Here is a 24,308-nt window from a genome sequence, read left to right as displayed (position 1 = left end):
AGGTGCCAGCCAGCTGACTTAGAGCAAACGACTCATTTCCCAATGCACACAGCCCACCTCTTCCTTTCATCCCTCCTCAGTGCCATGGAGGCTCAACACTGTGGAAAAGCTTTTTGTGGAAAAGCTAAACAAAGTTCTCTCTCCTGGTGAAATTGTACTATTGATTACTTGTTAGATTCTGACACCCCCACTCCATGAAAAATCCTCCTCACCTCAAAAGTGTTGTGCCTGAAAGAGTACACCCAAAGCTCAGAGAGGAACTCAGCTTTTGTTGCCTAAAAATCAAGCTCTCCCTTCCCAAACTGTGTTTTTAAAAAACATCAAATGCATCACAGGTTTATTTCCAGCTTCCATTTCAGGTATTTCTACTTCCACCATGCAAACTATGTGCAGGGTGAAATAAGGGTTTCTTTGTTTGCATTTTTGCCTTCTAAAACAGAAACCTACACAAAAGGAGACAATTTGTTCCTCCACAAAATCTGTTTGTTTTGTACATATTGCTGGGTTTCACTCATTCAACTCCAACACTAATTGTCAAAAGCAGAGATACCAAACTTGCTCACGTTCCTCCAGCAGTGGGAAGGGAAAACGGGAGATCAGCTGACTGTGTGCAAGCATTTACCAACCTGCCTGTGCTGTCAGTGCCCTCTGTGAGTAATGGGTGTTTCACAATCTGAAATACGAGCAACTGGCTCAGCTGTGTATTCCTCAGCCAGCAGCTAGCAGACTGTTTTCCAGGCCCAGGAGAAAAGGAAGACAGGACTGTGTCAACGCTTTCACCCCAAGGCACGCTCTGATTTTCAGTGGGGCAGGTGCATCGTTCATGGTGCCACAGTGAGCATCGTTTGTCAGAGCAGGACCTGGCACTGACTACCTCTGCACATCACGCACTAGTAGCTGCTAATCACAAAACTGGAGCTTACAATGTGATAAAGAAGCTTGCTCTTAACCCACACATCTATTTCCCCCCTCAACCCGTGCCTTTTTAAGAGACTGAAGTAATCTCCTGGGGCGCTGCTCTGCTGCTGGGAGAAGCACTGCTCTGGAGCCTCTGTAGCACCACTGGAGCAGAGGCAGGACTTGTTCAAGTGTTTTTACTCAAAATTAAAGCTGCTGTTTCTCTCCTCTGACACATCCCACAGGAATCAGTCACTACCCTGTCAGCTCTGTTCCCCAGAGTCTCAACTGTAGCCTTTAGTTTTAAACGACCCTTTAGAAACACACACATTCTTTGTCTCCAAGTTGCTACAGTTTGCCTAAAATAAGTAAATCCCCAATACTTGATTACGTTGCAAGTGATTCAGAAGAATTAAATTGGGGTCTCTGTGTCAGTGGGTCTGCCAGGCTTGTGTAACAGCACGGTGTCTGCACAGCCAGCTTCAGCTGCTCCCACCACTGACACATCAGTTTTGCTGCCTGTTGTTTGCAAGGAGAGTCCAGGCAGCAACAGGGGAACAAACCGTAAATACAGGATGCATTATGAAACATCGGGCACTGGTTGCAGGATTTCAGGAAATAAGGGAAAATGCTGCAAATTATTTTCAGCTTCTCTTTTTAACATACGTGGAGAATCAACGGGGTTTAACCAGGAGCAGGACTTTAAATTTGGCAATGGTAACCCTGGGATTGGGTAGGTACATGCTACTGTATAAAACAAACTGCTGCTCTTCCACACATAAAAGAAGGCAGAAGGAGACAGAGTATCACTCACAGCACTGCCTGAAGCACGCTGGCTATGTCAACATACTATGTCGCTTTGGACTGCTTGGACTGTTAGTAATATGCAACCGATCCAACAACGATCCTATGAAATATTTTTTAAATTAAATTATATTAACCTCTTCAGTTTAATTAACATGTTAAAAATATAAAAGGAAAGCAGATGTGACCATCATGGATGTGTGCACTGAATATTAATAACAAAAAGCATCCCCTCCCCCTTGGAGGATAAAGCAAAGTTGGTTTGGTCATTTTGCAAAATAAACCCTGAATGTGTTCACCCTGTAGCTGACAATGAAGCTCTGCTTTGTGTGCACACACATACAAAGCTGAAGCCAGAATGATTTTACTACGGGTAAAGCTTTGAAGATCCAGCCCCGTCCAGCTGGCTGACAATGCTACAGCCCGAGTACTCTCCAGCAGCTCTGCCATCCACATTTCTACCCATGCACACTTCTGAGGAAAAATCAAATGAACATCCCAAAACTGACAGGCTACCCTTACAGTAGCCAAGACTCAGGTGAAGGCTGGCAAGATGAAATCCTGTGGCTCATTATTCTCACACTGATAGTGCCACAGTCCGTGCGCTGCAATAGCACCACATGTCATCCCAGCCACACTCCACTATTTCTACCCACCAGCAGATGTTTTTTTTTCTTTTAAAGAGACACCAGTTTCCAGAATTTCACCTGGTGTATTGCCTCTACCAGAGAATCACATAAAGAAACAGAACTACCTCACAACATTTGTTCGTAAATAGAAACGCTGTCTTTCCTTTTCTCTCAATATCGCAGCTGATAACTATTTACAGTTAACAACTGGGTGCATGGTGTATTTTATACAGCTCTTCTCGTAACCTACTCTTCCCCTTGGTCTTACTTGTATTCACGCTGCCAGTCATCATTTTAATGCATTCATAAGAATTGATTTCCATCTTTCTCTTTATTCTGTCTGCATATTAACCCTAGAGTGCCTCAAAACACACTGGTTTACTGGAACCAGCCTAAGGCGTCATTGTTTCAAGACAGCGAGAAGTGTGCGTTTCTACTCATCTTCCAAGGAAAAAAAGAGGAAAAAAACGGAAAAGAAAAATAAGTCATATTCCTAGTTACTGAACTTAGCCTTAAAGCTTCTGCTAGTGCTTCCAGGCACCTGCCCACCCTCCACCTCCGACTTAAGCTACGATTTTATTGACATATACTAATTACCTGAAAATAAGAATGATCTATTCCATTTCCACCAGCTGCCAGTTGTCAGCACTGGCTAGAAGTGAGTAGGATTGTTTAAAAGAACAAAACAAAGAAAAATAAAAAAAACCTAAGCTCAAAAATGAAATAAATAGTAGTCAGCATAAAAAACAAAACCAACCCTAAAGAATGCCACCGGATCTCAGGTACTGTCGAATGTGGTCAGAAAGGACTGAGGGCAGACAGATTTGAATGGACTGCTCAGTTTGTCACGGTAAAAAATACAGAGATTTAAAGGTCTACCCACGCGGCAAAAAAAAAAAAAAAAAAAAAAAAAAAAAAAGAACCACCAAAAAAACCCAACCCTGAATTAAAGAACAAAAATAAAATAAAGTCAGAAATGCAGCCTCAATGCACCGACTGTCTGCGCTTAAGAGATTTACAGGAGTAATTTAAATGATTCACCTGCTGCCAGTTTTCCTCCAAGGATGGCAAAGCTGAGAAGTAGCCGGTGTCGTGGACAAGCTGGAGTTCCTGGAATATACTATAACTAGCCAAGACATCCATGCTGCTGCTGAGCAAGACCCTTTCTTTCTGCTTTTGTGTGTGTTTGTTTGCTCGGGTGGGGGGTTGTTTTTGGTCATAAAAAAAAAAAAGGAGGAGGAAAATCAACCAATGATAGATCCAGCGTCCCTTTGGCTTTGTTTTGTTTCAGTCACACTTTAAAAAAAGAGAGAGAGAAAGAGGATCAGCGCGGAGGGACGGCGAGGTTCGGGGGCCGGGCCGAGGAGGACGAGCGGCGCCGGCGCGCACCGAGCACCCCGCGGCCGCCGCACCGGGGCACGTCCCCGCCGCGCTCCGCGCAGCCCCGCGCCGCGGCCATGCGCGTTCGCGACCGCCTTCCCCGCCGCCCCCTCCCCTCTTTATTTTCGGGACACCACATCCCACATCCCACATCCCGCCCCCCCCTCACGCCGCTTCCCTCCCCGCTTCCCTCTCACCCTCCCTCAGCAAGCCCGGCCCGGCCCCCCCGCGCGCGCAGCCGCGCGGCCCCGCTCAGGCAGCGCGTGGCCATGTAGGGTAAACGGCGGGGCGGGAGGGGCGGGCCCGCCGCGCGCCTGAAGACGCTGTGGCCCAATGGCGGAGCCGCGAGGGGCGCGGTGGGCGGGGCCGGAGCGCCGGCGCCGGCAGCGATTGGCCGGGAGCGCTGCTCCCGCCCTTCCCCGAGGCTCGCGAGGCGGCGCGCGGTGAGCTATTTTTAGGGCGCTATATAAGAGGGCGGCGAGGCGCGTGGTGGTGGTAGAGCGCGGTGTGCTGAGGGGGGATGCGGAGTGTTCGTGCTCAGTCTGTGGGCGCCGAGCGAGCCGCGGCCCGGCCCGGGGCTGCCCCGCAGGCAGTGCCTGCCGCGCACCCCCGTTCCCGCACGGTGTGCACCACTCTGCCTCTCCCCAGCCTCTAGTGCTCGAGTTCCTGGGGCTGAGCATCGCCTGGGAAAGATGTGTGGCTTATGAGGGTGTTGGAAGGAGTAGGAGTGGGAATTCACCCCGAGCAGGAGCCGCCGGGCTAAGGTGCACATGCATAGTAGGCAGAGCGTAGGAGCCCGGCCCTTGAGTGCTGATCCAGCCAGACGGTCCCCAGAAATGCACGTGTGCTTACTGAGGCATCTATCATGGCATTTAATCAGGCTGAGATGTGAGCTGAGACCTCTCGGAGTGCTAGTCTGGGCTGGCTAATGAGCTGTTTGACCTTAAATGGTTAGTGTGGCGCAGAGCTTCCCCAAAATCACTCTGGCTCTGGGCACAGTTGCATTTCTGCTTTTGGAAGGATTGCAGAACTGAGTGCTCATTTGAAGATGATGGGGGTGGGGAGGGGCTTCCAGTAATAGAAGAAATATGTTCTCTTTGTTGCTCTCAAATTCAGAGGGCCCTATGGTCCCATCGGTTGCATTGCCAGGGTTGTATCTGGCCACCAGGCTGCAGGATGAAGGTCCCTCTGGTGCCCTTTGATGGTGGGTTGTCAGCACACTAAGTTGGACTGGGTACCAGGGCAAGCAGATGCTGCCAGGGATTGCTAAACTATCTCTTTGTGCAGCAGTTGCATCACACTTGCCTTGCCATGACTAAGATCTCTCTTCTGGCTTTTTTCTTCCCTTTGCACCTGGATGAGCGTGCCAGGGCCAGGCCTCGGCTGGTGTTAATTGAGGAAATGCCACTAGCACAGACACATCTCTTCCCAGGTGTTCTAGTCAGACTGATGTAGAAGTACGAGGCCGCAGAATTCACCAGTGCTGATTATTTCATGGTATGTTTTGTTTCTTGGCAATGAAGACAAATTGCCTTTTCCAAAACTGGGTCCGTGTCAACAATTTTGAAAACTGTATTTGAAGAAGGCTTGTCAAGAAAACCTCTGCAGAAAGTCCAGATAATGGCTGCACCAATCCCAAGTTCTTGTAGGTGGTGTGAAGAATGAAGCAAAGTAAGCCCCTCTCTAGTCTGAGTCAACATGTAGAGGGAAAAGGGGAAATGAAGCTGTTGGTGAAGAACTGCAGTAATCAGAAAAGAACTGGACATAGGCAATTTTCTCAAATAAATAGTCTCACCACTACAAAAACATTCTGTGGTTGCATTGAAGAAACAGCAGGATTACTTGCAGGAGCTGTTGCTCCGGGTCTGGATGGTCCAGGAGCAGCTCCCTTGAAGCTGAATGTCTCCTGTGAGCTGCTTGTGAAAACGATGCCATCCCCAGCCTTCACCTGGGGAGCCATAGGTTGTCTCAAACAGGACCATTCCTGGCATCTTTAGCTTAGCAGAGAAGCTGTGTGTGAGGCTGGACATGAATAATAAACTACTCTTTCTCATAAATATACCCATAAATGTGTAAATGTATGTGTTAGTGGGAAGATGAGAGGGAAGGTTAGCGCAGCAAGCACTGCTGGAGAGGTCTTGCAGACCATCATTACCCATTCCAAGCATGCCTCAATCTGGCAAAGCAACACCTTCCCTGGGCACCTTGGGAAGGGAAGACTTTTAAAGACTCTAGAGGAGAGAACTTGACAAAGGTGGTCAGCTGTGGAAAGAAGCAGCACTTGGGTGTCACAACACACTCCTGTACTGAGAGGGTTACACAAGAAATACCTGTTTCAGAAAAAGCTGTCTGTAAGCATTTATCCTTAACAGCTTGTCAGAACAAGGCCAAATGCATATGCAGAGGCTTTTCTGACCTAGGCAGAGAAATAAAGGACAAAAGCAGTGAAGGTTGATGCTCTCAGCTACTTAAATATCTAAATGTCTTCAGGTTTTTTTGTCTTTGAATTCAGTAATTCTCATAGCTGAAAAACATTTTCGTGCTTTATTTCTGACCTTGTTTAGCATAACTCCAATTTTAATGTGTAGAAATGTTAGTGGTCTGATATCCAAGCTCTCCTCTAGCGTGACCTTTTCAAGCTATGGGTTGCTCATGCTTTGGTTTACTGCAAAGTTTGATGTACAGGCAGCCCAGGAGTCCTCTCTGCTTGATAGTCACCTCTGCTTGCCACTGAGAAGCTCTTATTTGAATCAATTAAAATCTTTCTAGTTGACTATCTTATCCTGAACTTGCTGCTGAAGGCGTGCCCTGTAGGAACTGCCAGCTTTCCACCCTCATGGAGGAGGTTGTTCTACTTTGTGGAGCTCAGCTGCTCTACACCAGCAAAGAGCCCAGACTGTGCCCGGGCTGCACTGTAACTGGTGGCCAGATCTGATGAGCAGATGCTGCTCTGCTTCTTTGGCTGGCTTCAGGAGGAATTGTGTCTGAGGGCAGAATTTTGGCTGTGAGCCTTGAGGTGAAGAGCTGGACTACAGATCTGGCCGCTTGCCTGGGTGGTTTCCAGGCAGACATTGCATTTTTATTGTCTCAGATACTCTGCTTTGGAGGTCAGTCGAGAAAGCAGAATGGGGTTGTCACTTGGCAGAAGCAGAAAAGCCTAGACAAAAAAAGAATATGCGGTATGCTGGGTATAAAGCTGTTAGTCCAGCACCGGAGGTGGCATCTACCTGTGCTGACCCAGAGGTAGCAGAGGGCAATTTCTGCCAAGCTCTGGTTTCCCAGGCTGCACTGACCTTTCTCCTGGCAGGTGGCCACTTTCCCTGCCCTGGCCCACCACGCCACCCATCACGGAGAGCAACGCAATCAGATGTGGAGGAGGAGCCATATCTCCCCACTGCTGCACAGCTGGGCTCAAGGGCATGGAGGACTTACACAAAAATTCAGGCAAAGGGAGCAGGCTGGACCTGCAGGGAGTGAGGATGGGCATTTCAGCCAGGGCACAGGTTTGTCATATAACAGGTAAAGAAAATAACTTGCACGAGGAGAAGACTTCATCATTCCTGTGACTTGCTGAAATGTCAGGAAGATGCAGGGAAGTGATATGGCTGGTGTGCTATAGCACCGGTGCTCTTTGGCACCTGGAAAGGGGAAGTGGTTATATTTTTTACATTAAGGGGCAATGAGAGCAGTTAGTCCTAGTGAAAATAAAGAAAGAAAATATTTCCCTGCTTCTTCTGCTCTCCAAGAGAAAGAGGAAAGGTATCTTAACTGTATTCTCTGAGAAGCTTGAATTTATCACAGTCTGCCATAGGTCCTCTGGCAACAATGTTTTCTATCCTCTACAAGTAAGGAGTGTAAAATCACTCCCAGCACTTTGCTGAGTCCCTGCAAGGCACTGCTGTGCACAGAAGCACGATTTTGGTTGCTCTGATTGCTTTCCCTTGTGATATTTGTGTCTCCACTGTCCCAGAAGCAATAGCAAGGGATGCTTATTGGGGACCCACCAGAGAACACTGATTTGCAGGTGATTTTCAGATGCTGATTTTGTGTTTCTTTGCTTTGGCTTAGGCAGAGACAAGATGCCATAAAGCAATCAGGGAGTATATAAATTCATATGGTAAACATTTCCCTGAATACACCTCCTTTGGTACCAATGATGTTTCAACAGCTACACTGGATTGCTCGGTACCCAGCTCATGATGCAGTTGTAAACCCAATGGCCTTCTGCATAGCCAACAAAAGTGCTAAAGCACTTTCTCCTGCAGGGACAAAGTGGCCCAGGTGTCCAGGCTACCAGTTCCTTCTACCATCACATTTGCATTTAGGCTGCCAGCTGCATCTCTTCCTCTCCTCCATCGCAGCCTGAGCTAATACAGCTTCACTGTGCTTAGAGCCTGTGACAGTGTTGTTCAGAGGTGTTGATTCTTCAGGCTCTGTCCCTCCTGGAGAGGAAGAGGTTGTGCCTGCAGGTTGGTAGGGTTGAGGTTGCCACTGGTTGTAAAGCCTTGCAAAGATCAAAGAGGGGGGAAAGTACTGACACTGGAGCATGCTTGGATTTGCAGTTCAGCCTCTCCAGAAGTGGATGCAGAAAGCTGCTACCGGGGAAGTGGAGGGTTTGTGGTGGTGGTTTATGGCCAGGTGGCTGTCAGTGGAAGAGCTCACGGGGACCCTGCTGTTCAGCATTGCCACTACTCCATACTCCAGTGTGTCTGTGCATCTGTATCCATGTCCACATTTGATGAGAAACAAAATGCAAACAAGCATGAAGCAGCAAAAAGGGAGACAACTTCCATTCCTACAGTGAAGCATGTCTCTGTAGGCCCCAGAAATCCCTGGTTCCTCCTCCAGCTGGATACCTCACTCCTTCCAAATCTCTCATCTCCTTCAGACCTCATGTTCCTGGAGAAAGGTCAGTGCTGTTGGCCCCATGCCTGCACAGCAACGTTTCAGTGACGTGGAGGGCTGTTCAGTATTTCATTGTTCTTTCTGGCTGGTGCAGCCCAAGACACAAGGAACAGAGGTTGTTGCCCTTCCTGTCTCCATGCTGGGGAGCAGCATGGCTGTAGCTTGCAGCCCTCAGTGGCACTTGGCTCTGCCTGGACGGGACACACTGAAGCAGGGTGGTGGCATCTCTGTGCTGGGCATGAATGGGTGGAGGTGCTCCTGGTCTCCAGTGAGTCACAAGCTGTTCCCCAGATGTTGAGCAACAAAAGGGGAGACGAGAGTATGACACAGCAGGTTCCTGTGCCTCCCCTCCTTCTGGAAAACATGCACCTTCTCTTTCAAATCAGTGCCCTGTGGACATTGCAGTGGACTTAATTGCAGGGCGGCTAATGAGCACTCTCCAGGATTAGAGATGGAATGGACCTAACCCAAAATCATAGCTTAGGATACCCAAAAGTCTCAGTGGACTTTGCAAGTTGATCACTTGCCAAACGCAGAAGATGCTTGATGGGAAAACACGACATGCCATCCTGAAGCAGAAACATTATCCAGCTGGGTTCTCTGGGCTGAGGAAAAAGAAAAAAAAAAAAAAAGAAGTAAAAACAAAAAGTGCCTGATACTTAAAGAGAAATTTAGAAATCATAGTTGAATGGGTCTCATCCAGATCTGTCATGGATTTTTTTGACCCCCTGTCCTGAAAAGGCAATGAGTATGCTCAGCATGTAACAGGATTGAGTTTCCACTGTGGGGAAGGAGCCTTCATCTGCTGTGGTTTGTTCATATGCTCTAGGGTTTTTGTATTTCTTGTAATAATTTTCACCTTATGGCTGTGAGTGTTTGCATTAGGATCAGTCTCTGTTTCCCAGTTTTCAAATCCAGGACACAAAGCCATGCTGACGAAGAGCACTGTGGTTGTGTATGTATGATGGTGGGGCAAAGCTTCCAGAGGCAGAGAGGTGCAACCCCAGTGGAACCAGTGGGAAATGCAACTTCCTTTGTGTCCCAACAAGAGCTCAGAACCCAACTGTATCTAACAGCTCTCTCTGCTGTCTTTCAAGTCCTCCCTTCTGCCCAAAGTGATCTGTATGTTTCTGAACCTCTTGGCAAGGGCAGTTATCATTGCTATTCTGTTGGTGTTCAGCACTTGACATAAACAGTCTCTGATCATATTAGTAAGCTTTCAGGTGCTTCAACAGTACAAATAATAAATAATAATGAGCTGCAAAGAAGCCCTCTGAGTCTCAAGTTCAGGCTGGACTCCTACAACTTCCATGTGACATGTCCACTCTGCAGACCTGGGCTGCTGTTGCCGTGCAGTGGTGCTGAGGGTCCCAGCAGCCTTGAGGGATGCTGTGCAGCTGTCAGCAGACACACTTGGCTGCTGCATCTCTGAGCAGTGTCCTTTTAGTGAAGGGGTCACATCACACTTTGGTAGTTTATAGGAAGTCTTACCATAATACATGAGAACATTGGCATGGTTCAGTAGATGGTAACTGGGGACTGGCTTATGTTATTACAGATAGTACTCTGGACAAATGCTGGTTTGACTTGGCTTTAGCAGCAAGAGCCCTGTTAAAAAGAGCTGAAATTGCAGCAGAGGTAGAATACACAGCAAGAGGAGGCCTGCTGTGCACAGCTCTCCTGTGGCACTGCAGAAAACACCCACAGCACATGGGGCCTGTGGGAAGAAGAAGGTTCTCTGGAAGCAAGCTTAGAGCAGCATCACTGGGGGTTTCTGCCTAGACTTCTTGCAGAGGAAGGAGATGCAATGCATTAACAACAAAGCCTGTCTTTGGCTGGAAGCTGCAAGACTCACAGTTCTGTTTTCACATCCTCATGGGGTTTCCCTTGAGTCCTGTTCCTACGAGAAGCTGCTGAAGGTGTGGCTCTCACAGTCAAGTGCGGATGTGTGCATTAATGAGGAAATGTTGGCATGCAGGGAAGCAAGCCCATGCTGCTCGCCCCTGGCCAGCTTGTCATGCTCCCTCACAGAAGTGCACAAAGAGTAAAGTACCTGGATTGGCACAGCAGTGGCCAGGATTCACACAAAGATACTGCAGTCAAACTCTGCTCTGCTTTATGGGTTGAGCCTTGCTGGCTCTGCTGGCACGCCACAGGAGCATCACCTGGCTACCCCAGCATTTTCCCCTCTAAAGAGCATCTCACTGGGGACTCCTGTTATGAAAAAAAGATGGAAACATCTTTTCCCTTGGGCAGCCTCTTCCTATCCCAACAGCAGCTGCATCTTCAGGGCTTCTCCCTCTCTGCACTCCCATCCTGCTTGAAGAGGGACCTTTGAACAAAGCTTTGCAACACATAACCTGTAAAAAAATTTCCTCACAAATGAACTCTCCTGGGGGCTCAGTCCTTGTCTACTGGGCAACTGTGAACTGCTGAAAGGAAAACAGATATTGTTCAAGAAGGAGAGTCAGTCTTTGGGCTTCTCTCCCACTATAATCTTTGTTTCTTGGCTTTGATTTCCCTTGAGGTCTACATGGCTCTGTCTATAGCATGAGCAGCACTTAACAGATCATCTCATACTGATTCAGCCTGTGGAATACTGCATTGCTGTGTGAGACAGGTACCTGTCTGCTGGAAAAAAAGGCAGTAACTCCAAGAGCACTCCATTATTCCTGAGGTGTTGGTTGCAGAACACCAGAATTCACAGGTTAAACATGAGCGAGACAAAGCTTAGTCCAAAGTGACAAATCATCAGATCCCAGAAAGTAACCTATATCCTCTCAAAATGCAGATGAATGCACAGTGGCTATCATACCTGATTCCCTCTGAGCTCTCTCTGGCTAGGGAACATTCCTGGCTGCCCAGCTTGATTTGGTAGTTGAAGAAGCTCTGCTGGCCTGTCCTTTCTTCAGGGACAGTGCTCAGCAGGGGGCCAGCAGTTTGTCATCCCTGCCCTTTGCACCCATAGCAATTCCTGCTGACAGTGTGTAACTGTTCTTACTGGTAAAGCCACAGGGAATGTTATGAGATTATTTTATAAGGAGTGGGGGAAATCATTTTATAAAGTGGAAGTTGCCTGCAGAAGTTGAGCTGAGAACTTGTTCTGAGGAAAGAAATTAAGAGGTTATACATGTGGCTACCTCTAAAGTGGTAGCCAAGAAAATCTGAGTCTTGTTCTGCAACACTGTGCCTTGAAAGCTGGTTTGTGGGTGGCGAAGCGTAGAGATGCTGGGTCTCATCACTCCCTCCAGAGCTTTGCCAAGCAGAAGACAGGTGCCTTTCATGCCAGATGGATCCCTGCTGATTTCCAAAACCAGGAGTTGAGAGACAGAGAAACAGAGCTTTGGAGGAGCAAAGGGTGAGGGAAACATGTCTCTCCAGAAACTCTTACAGACTCTTGGAAGCAGGTGAGCCAGCTCAGTTGCTGCCCCAGCCTCTGACATCACTTTTTCTCTGTGGTAACACACAAAGATATCACTGAGTTTTTGGCAGGAGTGTCTCAAGGGCTTTTGTGGCCTGGATGGGTGACATACAAAGCTGCCATGGCCTTGCTGTCAGTACCACTCTGGTGGCAAATGACCCCTCTCCTGTTCGGGTAAGAAGGAAAAGCACTGGCCACAAACTTTCCACTCTTTTGCTCCTCCACCCTCCAGTTCACCAGAGGCCACCCAGGGAGACCAACTGTGGGGGCTGAACCTCTGCCCTCTTGCATTTTTCAAGCACGTAGTTCTGCTGCAGAGAGTGGCCTGAGAAACCATGACAAATCCCTTTCTGGGCAGAGTTACTACAGCATGCGTATATACATTTTTAAATAATTTTTATTAACCTGTTTGCTGAATTCTGCACAAATTCAGGAGTGGTTTTCATTAAGTTGCCATGATGAAGGTTAGCAGAGTATTCCTGAAAAAACTTTCACCCGGCATTTGTGGTGTTAAGTGTGATTTTATAAGCCAGCAGGATTGCTCATGCCTTGCCAAAACTGGGGATGCACGGCCCTTCTCCTTAAGAAGGGCAACTGCTGCAGGAGCTCGCTCTGGCTCTGTTTGAAGTCAATGGCAATTTTCCCATTGGCTTAAGTAGGAACATGTGTTTCAAGAAATTAATAATGTGAAACTTGAAAAGCAAGGGGTGGCGTGATCAGGACATGGCCTGGTTTGACCTGGAGACTCAACTTGAGTTTTACTGCTACATCTGCCTCCATCTCTCAACCGTACATTAAATTGTACAAGTTTGATTTGCGTCAAAGAGAGCTACAACTATTATTAGTAACCTATATTATTAGCATTAATGGGTTTAGGACTGATAAACTATGGAGGTTTCTTTGTTTTCCACCGGTAATTTCCACTTTAAACTGGACTTGCACAGAGTGTGTGTCCGGCCTTATGGCCTCTGTATTTGTCAAGCATATTTTGTTCCTGCTTTAGACAAGCTGGTAGAAAAGTTTATGAGTACAAATAAAGGAGGTTTTGGAAAGAAATCCCTTAATAGAGGCTTGTTGAAGCAGCTGCTATTTTCTTCTTCAGAGCAGAGTAAACAGTTAATAAAACGACGTTGCTGTTGCTGTGATGAGTTGATCCTTAGGGCTGACACGGTGCTTGTCCCCAGACTCAGCTCTTGGTGGCTGCAGGAAAGTGGCTGAAGATTCCCTGAGCCCCGAGAGAAGCTGGCACTGTGGGAGGGTTTCAGTGCAACTGTGATCCCCAGCCTAGCCCACACGGTCACCCCGCATGTCTGTGCAGGACCTGGGCAGACCCTGGCTGCTGCAGCACGAGGGGCAGTGCTGGGAGCTCTAGCCAGGCCTTCTTAGTAAAAGCCACTGGTCAGGGGTTTATAAAACAGCACAGTCTGTAGTGTGGGGCTGTGGCTGTGCAGGGTGTGGGGCAGCTCAGCCGTGCTTTGCAGAGCATGTTGGTGGAGAGCAGGACTGCAGAAGGAACATGCCCATGGCTGGCAGCTACCCAGTCTCAGAAGGACTCTGGCCACCACGGGTGCAGCTGCACGGGAAAGCCCTGCAGGGCGAGATCCCCTCTGTGCAACAGGCACCGTCACAGTCCTCGTTGGCCAGGGCATCCTGAGGAGGCCAGGGGCTCCATCCTGAGGAGGCCAGGGGCTCCAACCTGAGGAGGCCAGGGCTCCATCCTGAGGAGGTCTGGGGCTCCATCCTGAGGAGGCCAGGGGCTCCAACCTGAGGAGGCCAGGGGCTCCATCCTGAGAAGGCCAGGGGCCCCTTTCCCCTCGGGACCTGTGGCCAGGGACTGTGTCCTCCCCACTAGACCAGCAGGGAGCCTGGACAGGCATTGCCATGTGTCTTGCCATTCACTGCAGGACAAATGCTTATTGAAATAATTGCCTCTAACAGCTTGGGAGAGGCCATTAGGGTCTGCCCGGGCAGTGATCTACAGATAATGACTCCCTCTGAGATTTTCTCACTCCTGCAATCCTCATACCAGGTGCATTAAAGCTGACCTACAAAGAAGAATGTTTTTCCCTTTGTCTCTCGCCTTTGTCTTTTTTTATTATTTTTTTAAAATATCTTGTAGAGTTTTATGAAATACTACTGTTATTGGTGCATTGCTCATTGCTTCTTAAGGTTGCACCAAAGGGCGAACCTTGCTTTTTACAGAATGAGAGGCAAATTTGCTGATATTTTACCTTAGAAACAGGGGGACTGTTGAGGTGAGCCCCCACTGAGAGAGGGACTGTGTGGGTCTCAGGCAGGGCATGCAAACCCTTAATTGGAGGGACAAAGGTGCCAGGTGTGATGACAGATACCTGTTCTCCCAAGCCCTTCACCAGCAGTGGCTGTGTAAAGGTCCCCAGCAGAAGGAAATTTTCATCTGAAGAACACACAGGGTTTTTTCTAATTGAAGCATTTTATGAGAGTGTGCCAGTCTGGACATAATTTTCCACAGGAAAGTCAAAGTGAATTATTTGGGTTTCTCTCTTGTTTTGATAATGGTGAAATGTCTTGTTTTGATTTCCATGATGAAAAAAATTTTTAATCCCACCTTCTCATTTTACGACATTTTTTGCTAACTATAAACACACTGTTCAAAACAGTTAGTAATTTATCTGTATCTTTTTCTAGATATTATTTAATATCATATCTGTTCTTTTATATGTGCTGTCATGTTTTGACATCTAAGCCAAGTGTCTTTTTATTTTAGTCAAATGAAACAAAATTAAGTTTAAATGCCAAGGCAAAGCAATTCAATGTTTATTGAAACTAAATATTTTCTTTGTTTTTGGAGAGGTTTGGGGTTTTTGTTCAGTTGTTGTTGTTGTTGTTTTGGGGAGAGTGTTTGGTTGGGTTTTTGTTTTTTGTTAATTTGGGGGGAGGTTGTTTTACTTTGGGGTTTTTTTTAAGTTTTCCACTTCATGATGGGAAACTATATTCTAGGTGTGAGGCTGTGGAAATCGCCTGTTTCCAGTCAGTGTGCTCTTGGGCACTCAAATAGAGCTGGCAATTAAAAAGCAAGCAAGCAGTTTAAAAAGAGTATGAGAGAAAATAATTTCCTTTTTCATTTAATGAGGCTTCATGTGGAAGAAGAAAGAGAGGGTGAAAGGCTTTGGTGTGACCTGTTGTGTAGCAGTGGCAGAGCTTAGGAAGTGACTGTAGGATGTCCATGCTTGCTGCACCATCTGAGCAGCTGCCAGGCTGGCGCTTATGGAGTTGTGCCCAGAGGCCATGGAGAAGGTGGTGCAGATTCCTGAGGCAGAGGGCAGTGCCTCTGCCTGGCTTTGGGTGCTGGGGTTTCTGTTATCAGTGTTGTAACTTGTGTGATGCTTGCACATTGGGCTGTGGTAATGGCATGTATACATCACACTTTGGAGATGCTTTTTATTGACTTAATGTGAATATTATTGTCATCGTTTATTACGGGGAAGTATTGCGTAGTAATTGAAATACAATATGGTGCCATTAATCACTCTGAGTATGAAATGCTAACTTTAAACTGTTGATAGTATATTAAATGCTCCTCTAACCATAAAACAATTTGACTTGCAGTCGGATAGTTTACAAATGGCCAATGTGTAGGATTCATGGTGATTGACATTTATATGGCAGTGTTCATGTGCTCACTCCTGAACAAAGTACTTTCTTTGGGATTTCTGTGAAGGCATTGGGACTTGCTGCTTTCCAGTTCCCTATGCAGAGACGTAAAGGGATACAAACTGCAGGCATGACCATTGTGTTTTACAGCATGTCCACTGCAAACCTGAGAGATGTGTGACAGTCTGGATTGCACAGTGGGCTGTGTGTTGTAAACATTGCTGGCCTTCTTTCCTCAAGACTCCTGGTGAAGGAAAGCAGTAAAGAAGGGACAGAAACTCAAATAGTGACATTTTAGGCAGGGACTGCTGAAATGAAATCCATCAGCTTTCATAGGATGCTTTTCTAAATTCTCTCTTCTGTATTAACTAGAAAGGAAATAAATGCTTTTGAAAATAATTTTCAATTAAAATTTAACCTACCTACCAAAAATGAAAAAATAATTTAAACTGGTACCGTTGTAAAACAATAACAATAATTGGGCACATGTGATAATTCACCTCCAGGCTATGTCCATGCCTGCTGCCTGGTGGCACAGAGCACCTGTGGGGAGGGTCAGGGGCTGTGTGCACCAACAGGCACAGCACAGCCTGGCTAGGGCTGGACAAAATGCAGTGTTGTAGAAAGCTCAGACATTTGCTGCTGCTGCTGCACCTGTGAGAAGCACTGCTATTAAACCACTTACAGGAGCCCCACTTTTTACTGCCTGGTTTAAAAGAGGTACTTCAATGGCATTCACAGGAGGGGAGAAGATGTGTAAGGTCATTTCACAGGGCAAATGTTTAAAGATTTTCCAAGAAGAGCAGAGTAAGGTTTTTCTTCTGGGGAGGGAGGAGCCTTTTTTTTTTAGGCAGAGCTTTTATTGTCAATATGTATTTTTAATAGAAGGGAAGTGATAGAAGCAGTAGCAGGTGACAGAGCCCACTGCTGTTCAGCTGCTGACATTTATAAAACAATGCCAACATCTCTTCAAAACAGACGCTTGCTTTCCACTGCTGTATTGATGTACACATTTATTTTATAGCCAACAGCAGCAAGATGAAAATGATAATGCATGAAGAAATCCCAGAGGCACAGCCCAGTGGTTTTACAAGGCAGCCTCTTTGCCTTTGTCATGGTCTGGATGCTGACGGTCCGGGGTGAGTCACTACAAAGCAGCACGGGCTGCACTCTCAAATGCACTGAATGCTCACTCTTTTGTCCTGTTTCTGGTGACACCACCTGGGTATATCTTCATCATCCTGGTGCATTTACATTTATTTCTCAATTATGTGCAACTAAACCTGGGCAGTTTGATGGCAGGTGTTGACTGGAGAGCGCTGATCAGCTGTGAGGTTGTATAACATGGTGGGCACCAGAGAGGTGAAAAAGTGTACTGCAGGCTATGGAAGAGGAGAGGGAGCCTTCCAAGTAGCATACTGGAGCAGAATAAATTTAGTGTGCAGCATCAGTGTAGACTGGGGGACACATGAATGGTGGTGCCAATCTGCAGGCTCAGCCCCTGTGTGACCAGCTCAGGCCCCAGTGTTTGCTGGGGGAACACTGGGTGCCATGGGGCTCACACTGAGAGCCCCGTGCCTGAGGGCTTCACGTGTCTGGCATGGAGGTGCCCCCTGCACTGAGGAGGAAGGCTGGTCACACTAGGTTAGAGCCCAGCCTTGCAAATCAGCTCTTTATCAAGCATTTTTGGTCATGTAAGAATAGTCCTCATGGCAGCAGGCTGACCTTCAATCCAGGAGGAAAGCTTATCACGTCTTGTAGGATGATCCTTACCGCAAGGAAATCAATACAGCAATAAGCTTTTATTTCTGGATGAAAAATTAAAATAAAGAATACGCCATATCTATTGATTCTTTGAATTTACATATTTGGATATATTTATGTTTGATGTCTGCCTTCTGTGTGCAGCTGTTTGCCAAATGTGACAGGATTTGTTTTTTAAACCTGGGGGTGAGTTCTGCCCTGTGCATTTAAAATAAGATTTCTCTAAATTATTGAATATGTCAATAAATAAAGCAGAGGAAGCAGGCAAGGAAAAACCCAGAGGTCCTTGGTGAAAGGAAGTTGTAGATGCTGGTAATAGGCTCTTACAGCAGTAAAAGAGAAATAAAAAGGGCAACTAAAAAAAATTGAAGGGACAAAGAGTGGAACAGGGTATCTCTGCTCTGATTTTCTCTGGGTTTGATGGTGTTTATTGACTTGGCCATGAACTGCATTTTTGCTTTTCTGTGAATTTAGTTCTGCCTTGTAGTTGAAGGTGAAGGATAAGAGAAAGATTTAAATAAATGCTTTGGCAAAGGGAGAGAGAAGTCTGAGGTGTGTGGGTGAAGTCTGAGATGTGTGGGTATCGCTGATGTCTACGGGAGGGGGCAAACAGGCACCAGGATGAGGGAGCCCTGGAGAAGATGCCAGTGCCCAGGCATGAGGAAGGACAGTGCTGGGGGAACCCAAGGGACTGGTGAGGAGGAAGGGGGCACCAGCGTGGCCAGTGGCAGGGCTGGGGGCTGGTGGTGAGTGCCTCGGCCCTGACCCACTGCCCCACCAGCTCTTGGGGGAGCTGATGAATAAAACATCACATCTTACAGAACATGTGTCATCCCAGCCCCAACATTTTAAAGTCTCTTACTCTCCTCTCAAGAGATATTGCAAGAGCAACCATTTAAATGAGCGTTACATTATTTACAAGTTTCACTATTATTAAATTAATGTTACATTCATCAGGGCTTTTGTTTTGTTTTGTTTTCAAGGCAGAGCTGTAATTTGAGCAACATATTCATCAAGTCTGAAATGGTGGCTCCAATTATTTTAACATTCATTTGCCCATTCAGCTTCCTTTGCATCTGCTGGTTTCCTCCCCGTGACAGTATGTCGAAGCTGGGACACATTTGTGCTGCTCAGCTGCGAAGCTGCCACGAGGGATGAGATGGAAGGAACACGTTGGAGCCCAGCGCAGTCAAGGCCAGCAGGGTTCCTCTGCAGGGCCACTCAGATGCTGCTTGCAAAGGCAGCACGTGCCCAGGTGTGGATCTCCTTTCTCCACTGGCAAACCCTTCCTGGTGTCAGGCATGTAAAGATGGAACTATCAGCTTCCCAAGGGTAACAAAAAAAGGCTCCATCGATTTGCTGGCACGGGAGCCTCAGTACAGCAGTCGTGTGCCTGTGTTGTAGCAGTGCTTGTCAAAGTGAGTGTGGGCTAATTGGTCCAAATCTGAAAGGATGCTCCTGAGTGCTGGGTAAGCAACCATAAGAAAGCATCAGCCATTCAGCAAGTGCTGAAAATAAGCCAGAATAGCTAAAAAAAAATGTTTCATTATTTATTTTAATGCTGGAAGTGTAAGCTTTCCTGTCATGATCATAAAATCTGATCATTTATTAATGCTCCTCGCTTTGAGGCTACATCATGTACTATCCCCAGCCTTCTGCCATTGCTGGCGTCTTCAGCCTGGTCCCACAGCTGTGCCCTGCCACCTATCCACCTCAGCAGGTGCCAGGATCCCCCTCTTCCCAGCCACAGGCTCTTGTAAGGCAGTGGTGGGGACAGAGTGGACTTTTAGAAGCAAAAATCAATAACCACAATCTGTTTTCCCTTTGTCTGCTTTCTCAGCCTGGGAGATTCATTTGAGCTTTTCCCTGCAACCACAAGAGCTAATGACATGCTTTAGGTTTTGTATTTTATTTTTTTTTTTCTTTCCCAGATGAGACAGGAGGATCTCATCTGATTATTTACCCACAAAAGCTAGGGTCTCTGGGCTAGGCACAACCCAAACATCACGGGGCTCCCCATAACACTATGCAAGAAGATGGCCCTGATGTGCAAGCACCCTTGTAGGGCCACACTGATGTCTGTGGGCTGAGCCCTGGCAGCTGTCCCAGACCCTGATTTTGTGCCTCCCCTGGCACACCCTCTGGGATCTCTCCGGTGCTGTGACAATGCAGGAGTTGTGGGGCCACATCTCTCAGGGACCAGCTGGAGCATCAGTAGGATGCATGGCTGGGGGGGCATGTGGGAGACAGGATAGCAGCATTCGAAAAAATAATGAAATGTGGCCCCAGAAAGACCCTCAGCGACAGCTCCTCGGATGTGCCTGTGCTCTGTTCATTAATCTGTGATAATTAGACTTATTTGCAGAGGTTAACAGCAGTGGCACGTGGTAATTACCACTCGTTCCCTGCCGAACAACTCATAAAGCTTCTCAGATGCCACAGGTCCGGCTCCAGGTAGTTTTGGTGCTGATGAGACCAGTGCTGGGAGGTCAGGGACACCCTCCCAGGGGGACATGTCCCTAAGACCTCTTGTTTGTCCCAGACCTGCTTCAGGAACAAGCTGCCAGAGGAGTAGGAGGAAAACAAATTGCTACCCATCTGTTCCTTGACCCTCTCTCCTTCTCCCCTGCCTTGATGGCCAGCTGGGGGCTGTAATTTCCCCAGAGCAGAGGCAGTATCACCCCAGCACCTGCAGGGCTGCTTGGGCAGGTATTCTGGCAGGGTGAGTGCTAAGGGACCAATGTACCCCCCAGTTTTGGAGTGGGTATATGGCATTAGAGCTACTGAGCACTGCAGTGGGGCCTGATGGACAGTATTAGCAGAGCTGTGCTCAGCTTGACCAGGGTAGGGGTTAGGGAAGATGGAGCAGAAGGGTGGATTTTGGACAAGAGCTCCCTTTCATCTCTTCTCCCCCTCTCTACCCCCACACCCCCCCCAGCGAAACCAAGCTAATTAGTCAAATAGATGAGGATAGGCCAGGCAGGGAGAAGCCCCGTTGCGTGTCCTATATTAGTAACTCACGTGGGAGTAGCCAGATTGGAAGGAGATTGAAAGGGAAAATTGTAGGTGTACATCGGAAGATAAGTGGGCTAAGCCTTTTCCCGGGCCCCGCGTGCCTGGCTCCGACACAGAAGTGATGTCACCCTTCTCGGTGGCAGCCAGCCACCCCACATCAGCCCCCCGCGGTGTGACAGCCAGCGGGGCGGGCTCGGGGCTCCAGCCTGTCCGGGCTCTGAGCCGCATCAAAGCAATCAGCCAGCAGCGAAGGGGGAGCCACACTGGGCACAGCCCCCAAAAGGTGCGCAGGCGGCTGCAGGGAGGGGGACAGCCTGTGACAGGGGCTTCTCTAGGCACTGACTGCGTCCGTGTTCCTTGAGCTGCCTGCTGCTGCCACCCCACCTCAGGCAGAAGGGCCCTGCCTGCCAAAATACAACCCTTGTGTCTGCACCGAGTTGCTCTGGAGATCACAAGGCCTGATTCTTCTCTGCATTATGTGGGGTTTATCACGGGTAACCTCTGTTCTCAGGAAGTTGCTGTGTGCTAACACCATCCATCTGTCTCGGTGATAAGAAATCCTCTCTGCTGCCCTAACCAGCACAGCCCAGTCCCAGCCCAGAGCGCAGTGTACTGGGCTCCCCAAATGTTCAGAGGACCTTTGGAGTGGGCATCACAGAGACACGTGTGGCGACTGCAGGGCATCCATTAGAAAGTGTGTTAAACAAAGGAGCACACCTTCCAAAGCAGCAGGAGCAGCCTGGTGGGTGATTTTCTGACCCACTAATGGGGCACATTTCAGTATTGGGGCCCCGTGCAGTGATTTCTGTTCTGCTGTCAGTGACCAGTGGTGGACCCTTCCCTTGAGGAGCGACACAGCAGCCTGTAGAGTGCTGTCCTGGCGCTCTTAGGGAAGCAGCAGGTATTTGCAATTAGCACTTTCTCTCCGGGCTCGGGAGTTTGCTTCAATTATCAGCCAGGCAGTGCAGCCCGGAGCTGACGTTCCCCTTTGCTGGGGCAGTGGGCCAGCGTGCCGTGCCGTGCTGTGGGACGGACAGCGCTCCCCGCCAGCCCAGGTGCTGCCTTGCTCTGCTCCGCCCGCTGGCCGGCACTGGCACTCCTCAATTCCCACGCCAATGGCAGCTGAGGTGACAAGTCCGGTCCCTGTCTCTGTCAAACCTACTTTCCTGACCTACTTTTCTTCACTCCGCAATGGTGGAGCAATGCCCAGTGTGTGCCTGATGCTGGTGGCACTGTTCGTGCAGGATAGCTCTGCTGCCGACGGACAGGGCATCTCAGCAGCTAAAGTTTCCAGGAATAAAACCCAAACATGGAAATGCAAAAGGCAAGGGGAACAAAGAACTTCTCCTGCTGACACCCTGCAGCCAGCAGTGCCCATCTCACCCTGTGAGATCCCCCAGCCCTGATGTTAAGGGCAAAACACAGCCAACCATGGGCTGTGCTGAGGGGCTGAAGGATGGCAGGCCCAGGAAGGGCTGTCCTTTGTTCCTATCACTGCTCTCACCTTCAGGATAGAAGCCAGGCAAAGGTGCTATCACCAGTACCAAGGTTTTTTTCCTTCCAAGTTTTTTTTTTCCTTCCAGACTTTTTTTCTTTCTGGCCAAAACCACCTTTAGCTGGGTGGTTCAGTGAACCATGGCTTCACTAAGTCAGTCACTTTCTGTATGCCTGCCTTTCTTTGGTGATGGTGGGGAACAGAAGAGGCAGTGGCTGGCAAGCTCTGGGCCTTGGAAAGGGCAAACAATGGCGAGAGGAAACACTTCTGCTGCCAACCTCTACCTTCACAAAAAAAACTTTCTTTGTGCCAGGGAAAGATCACGTGGGGGAAAATGTCTTTGCTCACAACTCCAGGGCTGGTTTTACTGGTGTGTGGTCCTGCACTCCTCTTCTCAATTCAGAGTCCTTTGCTAGCTTGCTCTTGCACTTCCTCCCAGCCATTCCTCACAGCTTTCCTGCCTGCCTGCTCTTCTTGCCCCAGGACATCCTCACAGACACAGCCAAGCACCTTTGTTGCACCAGCTCCCACTGGATCTCTCAGGGTTTTCCTTGTGTGTCTGTGCTGTGCATATTCTGCTTATTGTTTCAGCTCTTTGGGGTATCAGATGAGTGCATCAACTTCTTTATCCCAAGTGACAGGACACAGGAACCTCCACAGATCTAACACACAGTTTTGCTGGTACACAAGCTTTACAGTTCACAGGGTGTGCCACTGTATCCAGAAATAAAAAGCAAAAATTCTTTCTGAATTAGACAGAAACTTAAAAACTAACTAACTAGCTAGACTTCTCCCAAGTGGAAGAATGTTGTAAGTGAGTTTGGGAAGCTCTCAAATCCTGGCTCTGGGCAGACCCACAAGGAGTGCAGGCATGTCCTTGTGAATTTTTTTTTTTTTTTTTGGTTCAGTGACAGTTCATTGAGCAGGAGATGAAACATTTCAGGATTCCAGGCTGGCATTTGTCAGTGCATTTCTAACTAGATGCAAAAATGGGTGCTTGCATCTGAAGGAAAAACATAGCTAGGCACATGTGCAATAAAGGGAATAAGCATTTGGTCAGGAGGACAGTTCTCTCCCAGCTTGCTGGCAATGCTTATGGTTTCTGTGGTCTTCTTACCACGTGTCTCAGCAAAAGCCAATGCAGATCCCAGCACATGCAGCCCAAAGCAAGGCCAAAATATTGTGCTAGTGCTGGCTGCCAGAGAGAGTCACATGCTGACATTTTGTTTATTTTATGCCCCCAGCTTGTGGGTCTCCATCCAAATGCTAGCCCCTGTGGCAGGGCTGTGTCCATGGGCTCTCAGGGGCTCTGCAGAACCCCTCAGTGGGTACTGCAGCTCTGCACTGGTGCTGCAAAGCTCTGCTGCTGCACAGCACCTGCCTCTGCTGTATTCTAATGGTCATTTGCATGGCACTGGGGACAGCCCAACACCTCATAGCAGCAAGCAAGTTTGCAGAAGGACTTTGGAAATTATGCCAAATAAAAACACAGTTTGAAGGTTAACTGGAGACCTTTGTTTAAGCCACAAAAACTTCACCCCCTTCCTGGAGCTTATCTGTGCATCCATCTGGGTGTGCTCAGCAGGCATAGGGGGCAATCTTGTTTCTGGAAATGCTACTGGTAATGCTACTGCTCAGTTTTCTGAAGTCTGAACCCATAACAGAATATTGGTTTTTTTTTTTCCTTCTACCTCTTGTTTCCTTTCTTGGTTCTTTTTTCCAGAGATGAGTGGACCATGAGAGCAGTAATATCTACGCCAGCACAACAAAGGAAATATTAAATATTTAGTGGTGTGCATACTGACAACACAAACCCATCTTCTGAGCCACTTCTAAAAAGTGATTTTCTGTAAAAAGATAAAAATAATGCTAAAAAAACACTGCTCCTTGATAAGACCACAGAATAAAAATTAGCCTGGTGATTCAATTTTTGTTTTGTTTAAAAGGTTTCCCATTTTCTAACCAGCTATTGCAAAAGGATTTGCCATTAGTAACAGAAGAGGCTTCACATCTGGTCAGGGTTTCACCATCAGACAAAGGGGAGGACTTTAGTGAGGCATTAAATGTAGATAATGGATTATCAACAGGGAGAACAGACCTTGGGAGGGTGGGTGTGGGGAGGGACGAGGGGACCATGAGGCATCAAGGGGCACAAAGGCAGCAAAGTCAGACATCTGGGAGGGCTGAAAATAGCTCTGGGGGGCTGCTGCTCCCTCCTTGGGCGGCTGTGCTGATCCCCTGATGCCTTCCAGACATGGCAGTCAAGAAGGGAAATCAAATATTAACTGGCTCCTGCTCCCAACCTGCGTGAGGAAAAAGATGAGTGAAGCAGGAGGGAGACTGGTGGAGCCAGAAGAACAGTAGG

At 47.9% G+C, this 24,308-nt stretch overlaps 1 protein-coding gene and 1 long non-coding RNA gene across 4 annotated transcripts in view; one reads left to right on the top strand and one right to left on the bottom strand.

Annotated features, from left to right (window-relative positions):
* The window catches only part of KLF7 (KLF transcription factor 7), a 65,618-nt gene extending 61,694 nt beyond the window's left edge, over positions 1–3,924 (bottom strand). For 2 of the 3 annotated variants that reach the window (XR_003379577.2, XM_005484164.4), the window contains exon 1: positions 3,372–3,841. Coding sequence is in view for 2 of the 3 variants with exons in the window: in XM_005484164.4 (XP_005484221.1) it covers positions 3,372–3,473 (102 nt within the window). In the remaining variant the exon portion in view is untranslated. Of the gene's footprint in view, positions 1–3,371; positions 3,842–3,907 lie in introns of those variants that run through there. The other variant, XM_074548297.1, reaches the window with a different exon arrangement.
* Positions 3,925–4,012: 88 nt separating this feature from the next.
* On the top strand, positions 4,013–23,856 carry LOC141730443 (uncharacterized). Its single transcript, XR_012581950.1, has 3 exons — positions 4,013–4,153; positions 16,694–16,808; positions 23,667–23,856. It is a non-coding gene; the product is annotated as an uncharacterized LOC141730443 (long non-coding RNA).
* The last annotated feature ends 452 nt before the right edge of the window (positions 23,857–24,308 follow it).

The sequence above is a fragment of the Zonotrichia albicollis genome, chromosome 10 (genome assembly GCF_047830755.1).
Source record: "Zonotrichia albicollis isolate bZonAlb1 chromosome 10, bZonAlb1.hap1, whole genome shotgun sequence".
Taxonomy (NCBI): Eukaryota; Metazoa; Chordata; class Aves; order Passeriformes; family Passerellidae; genus Zonotrichia; species Zonotrichia albicollis.
This window is presented reverse-complemented; position numbering and strand designations above follow the sequence as displayed.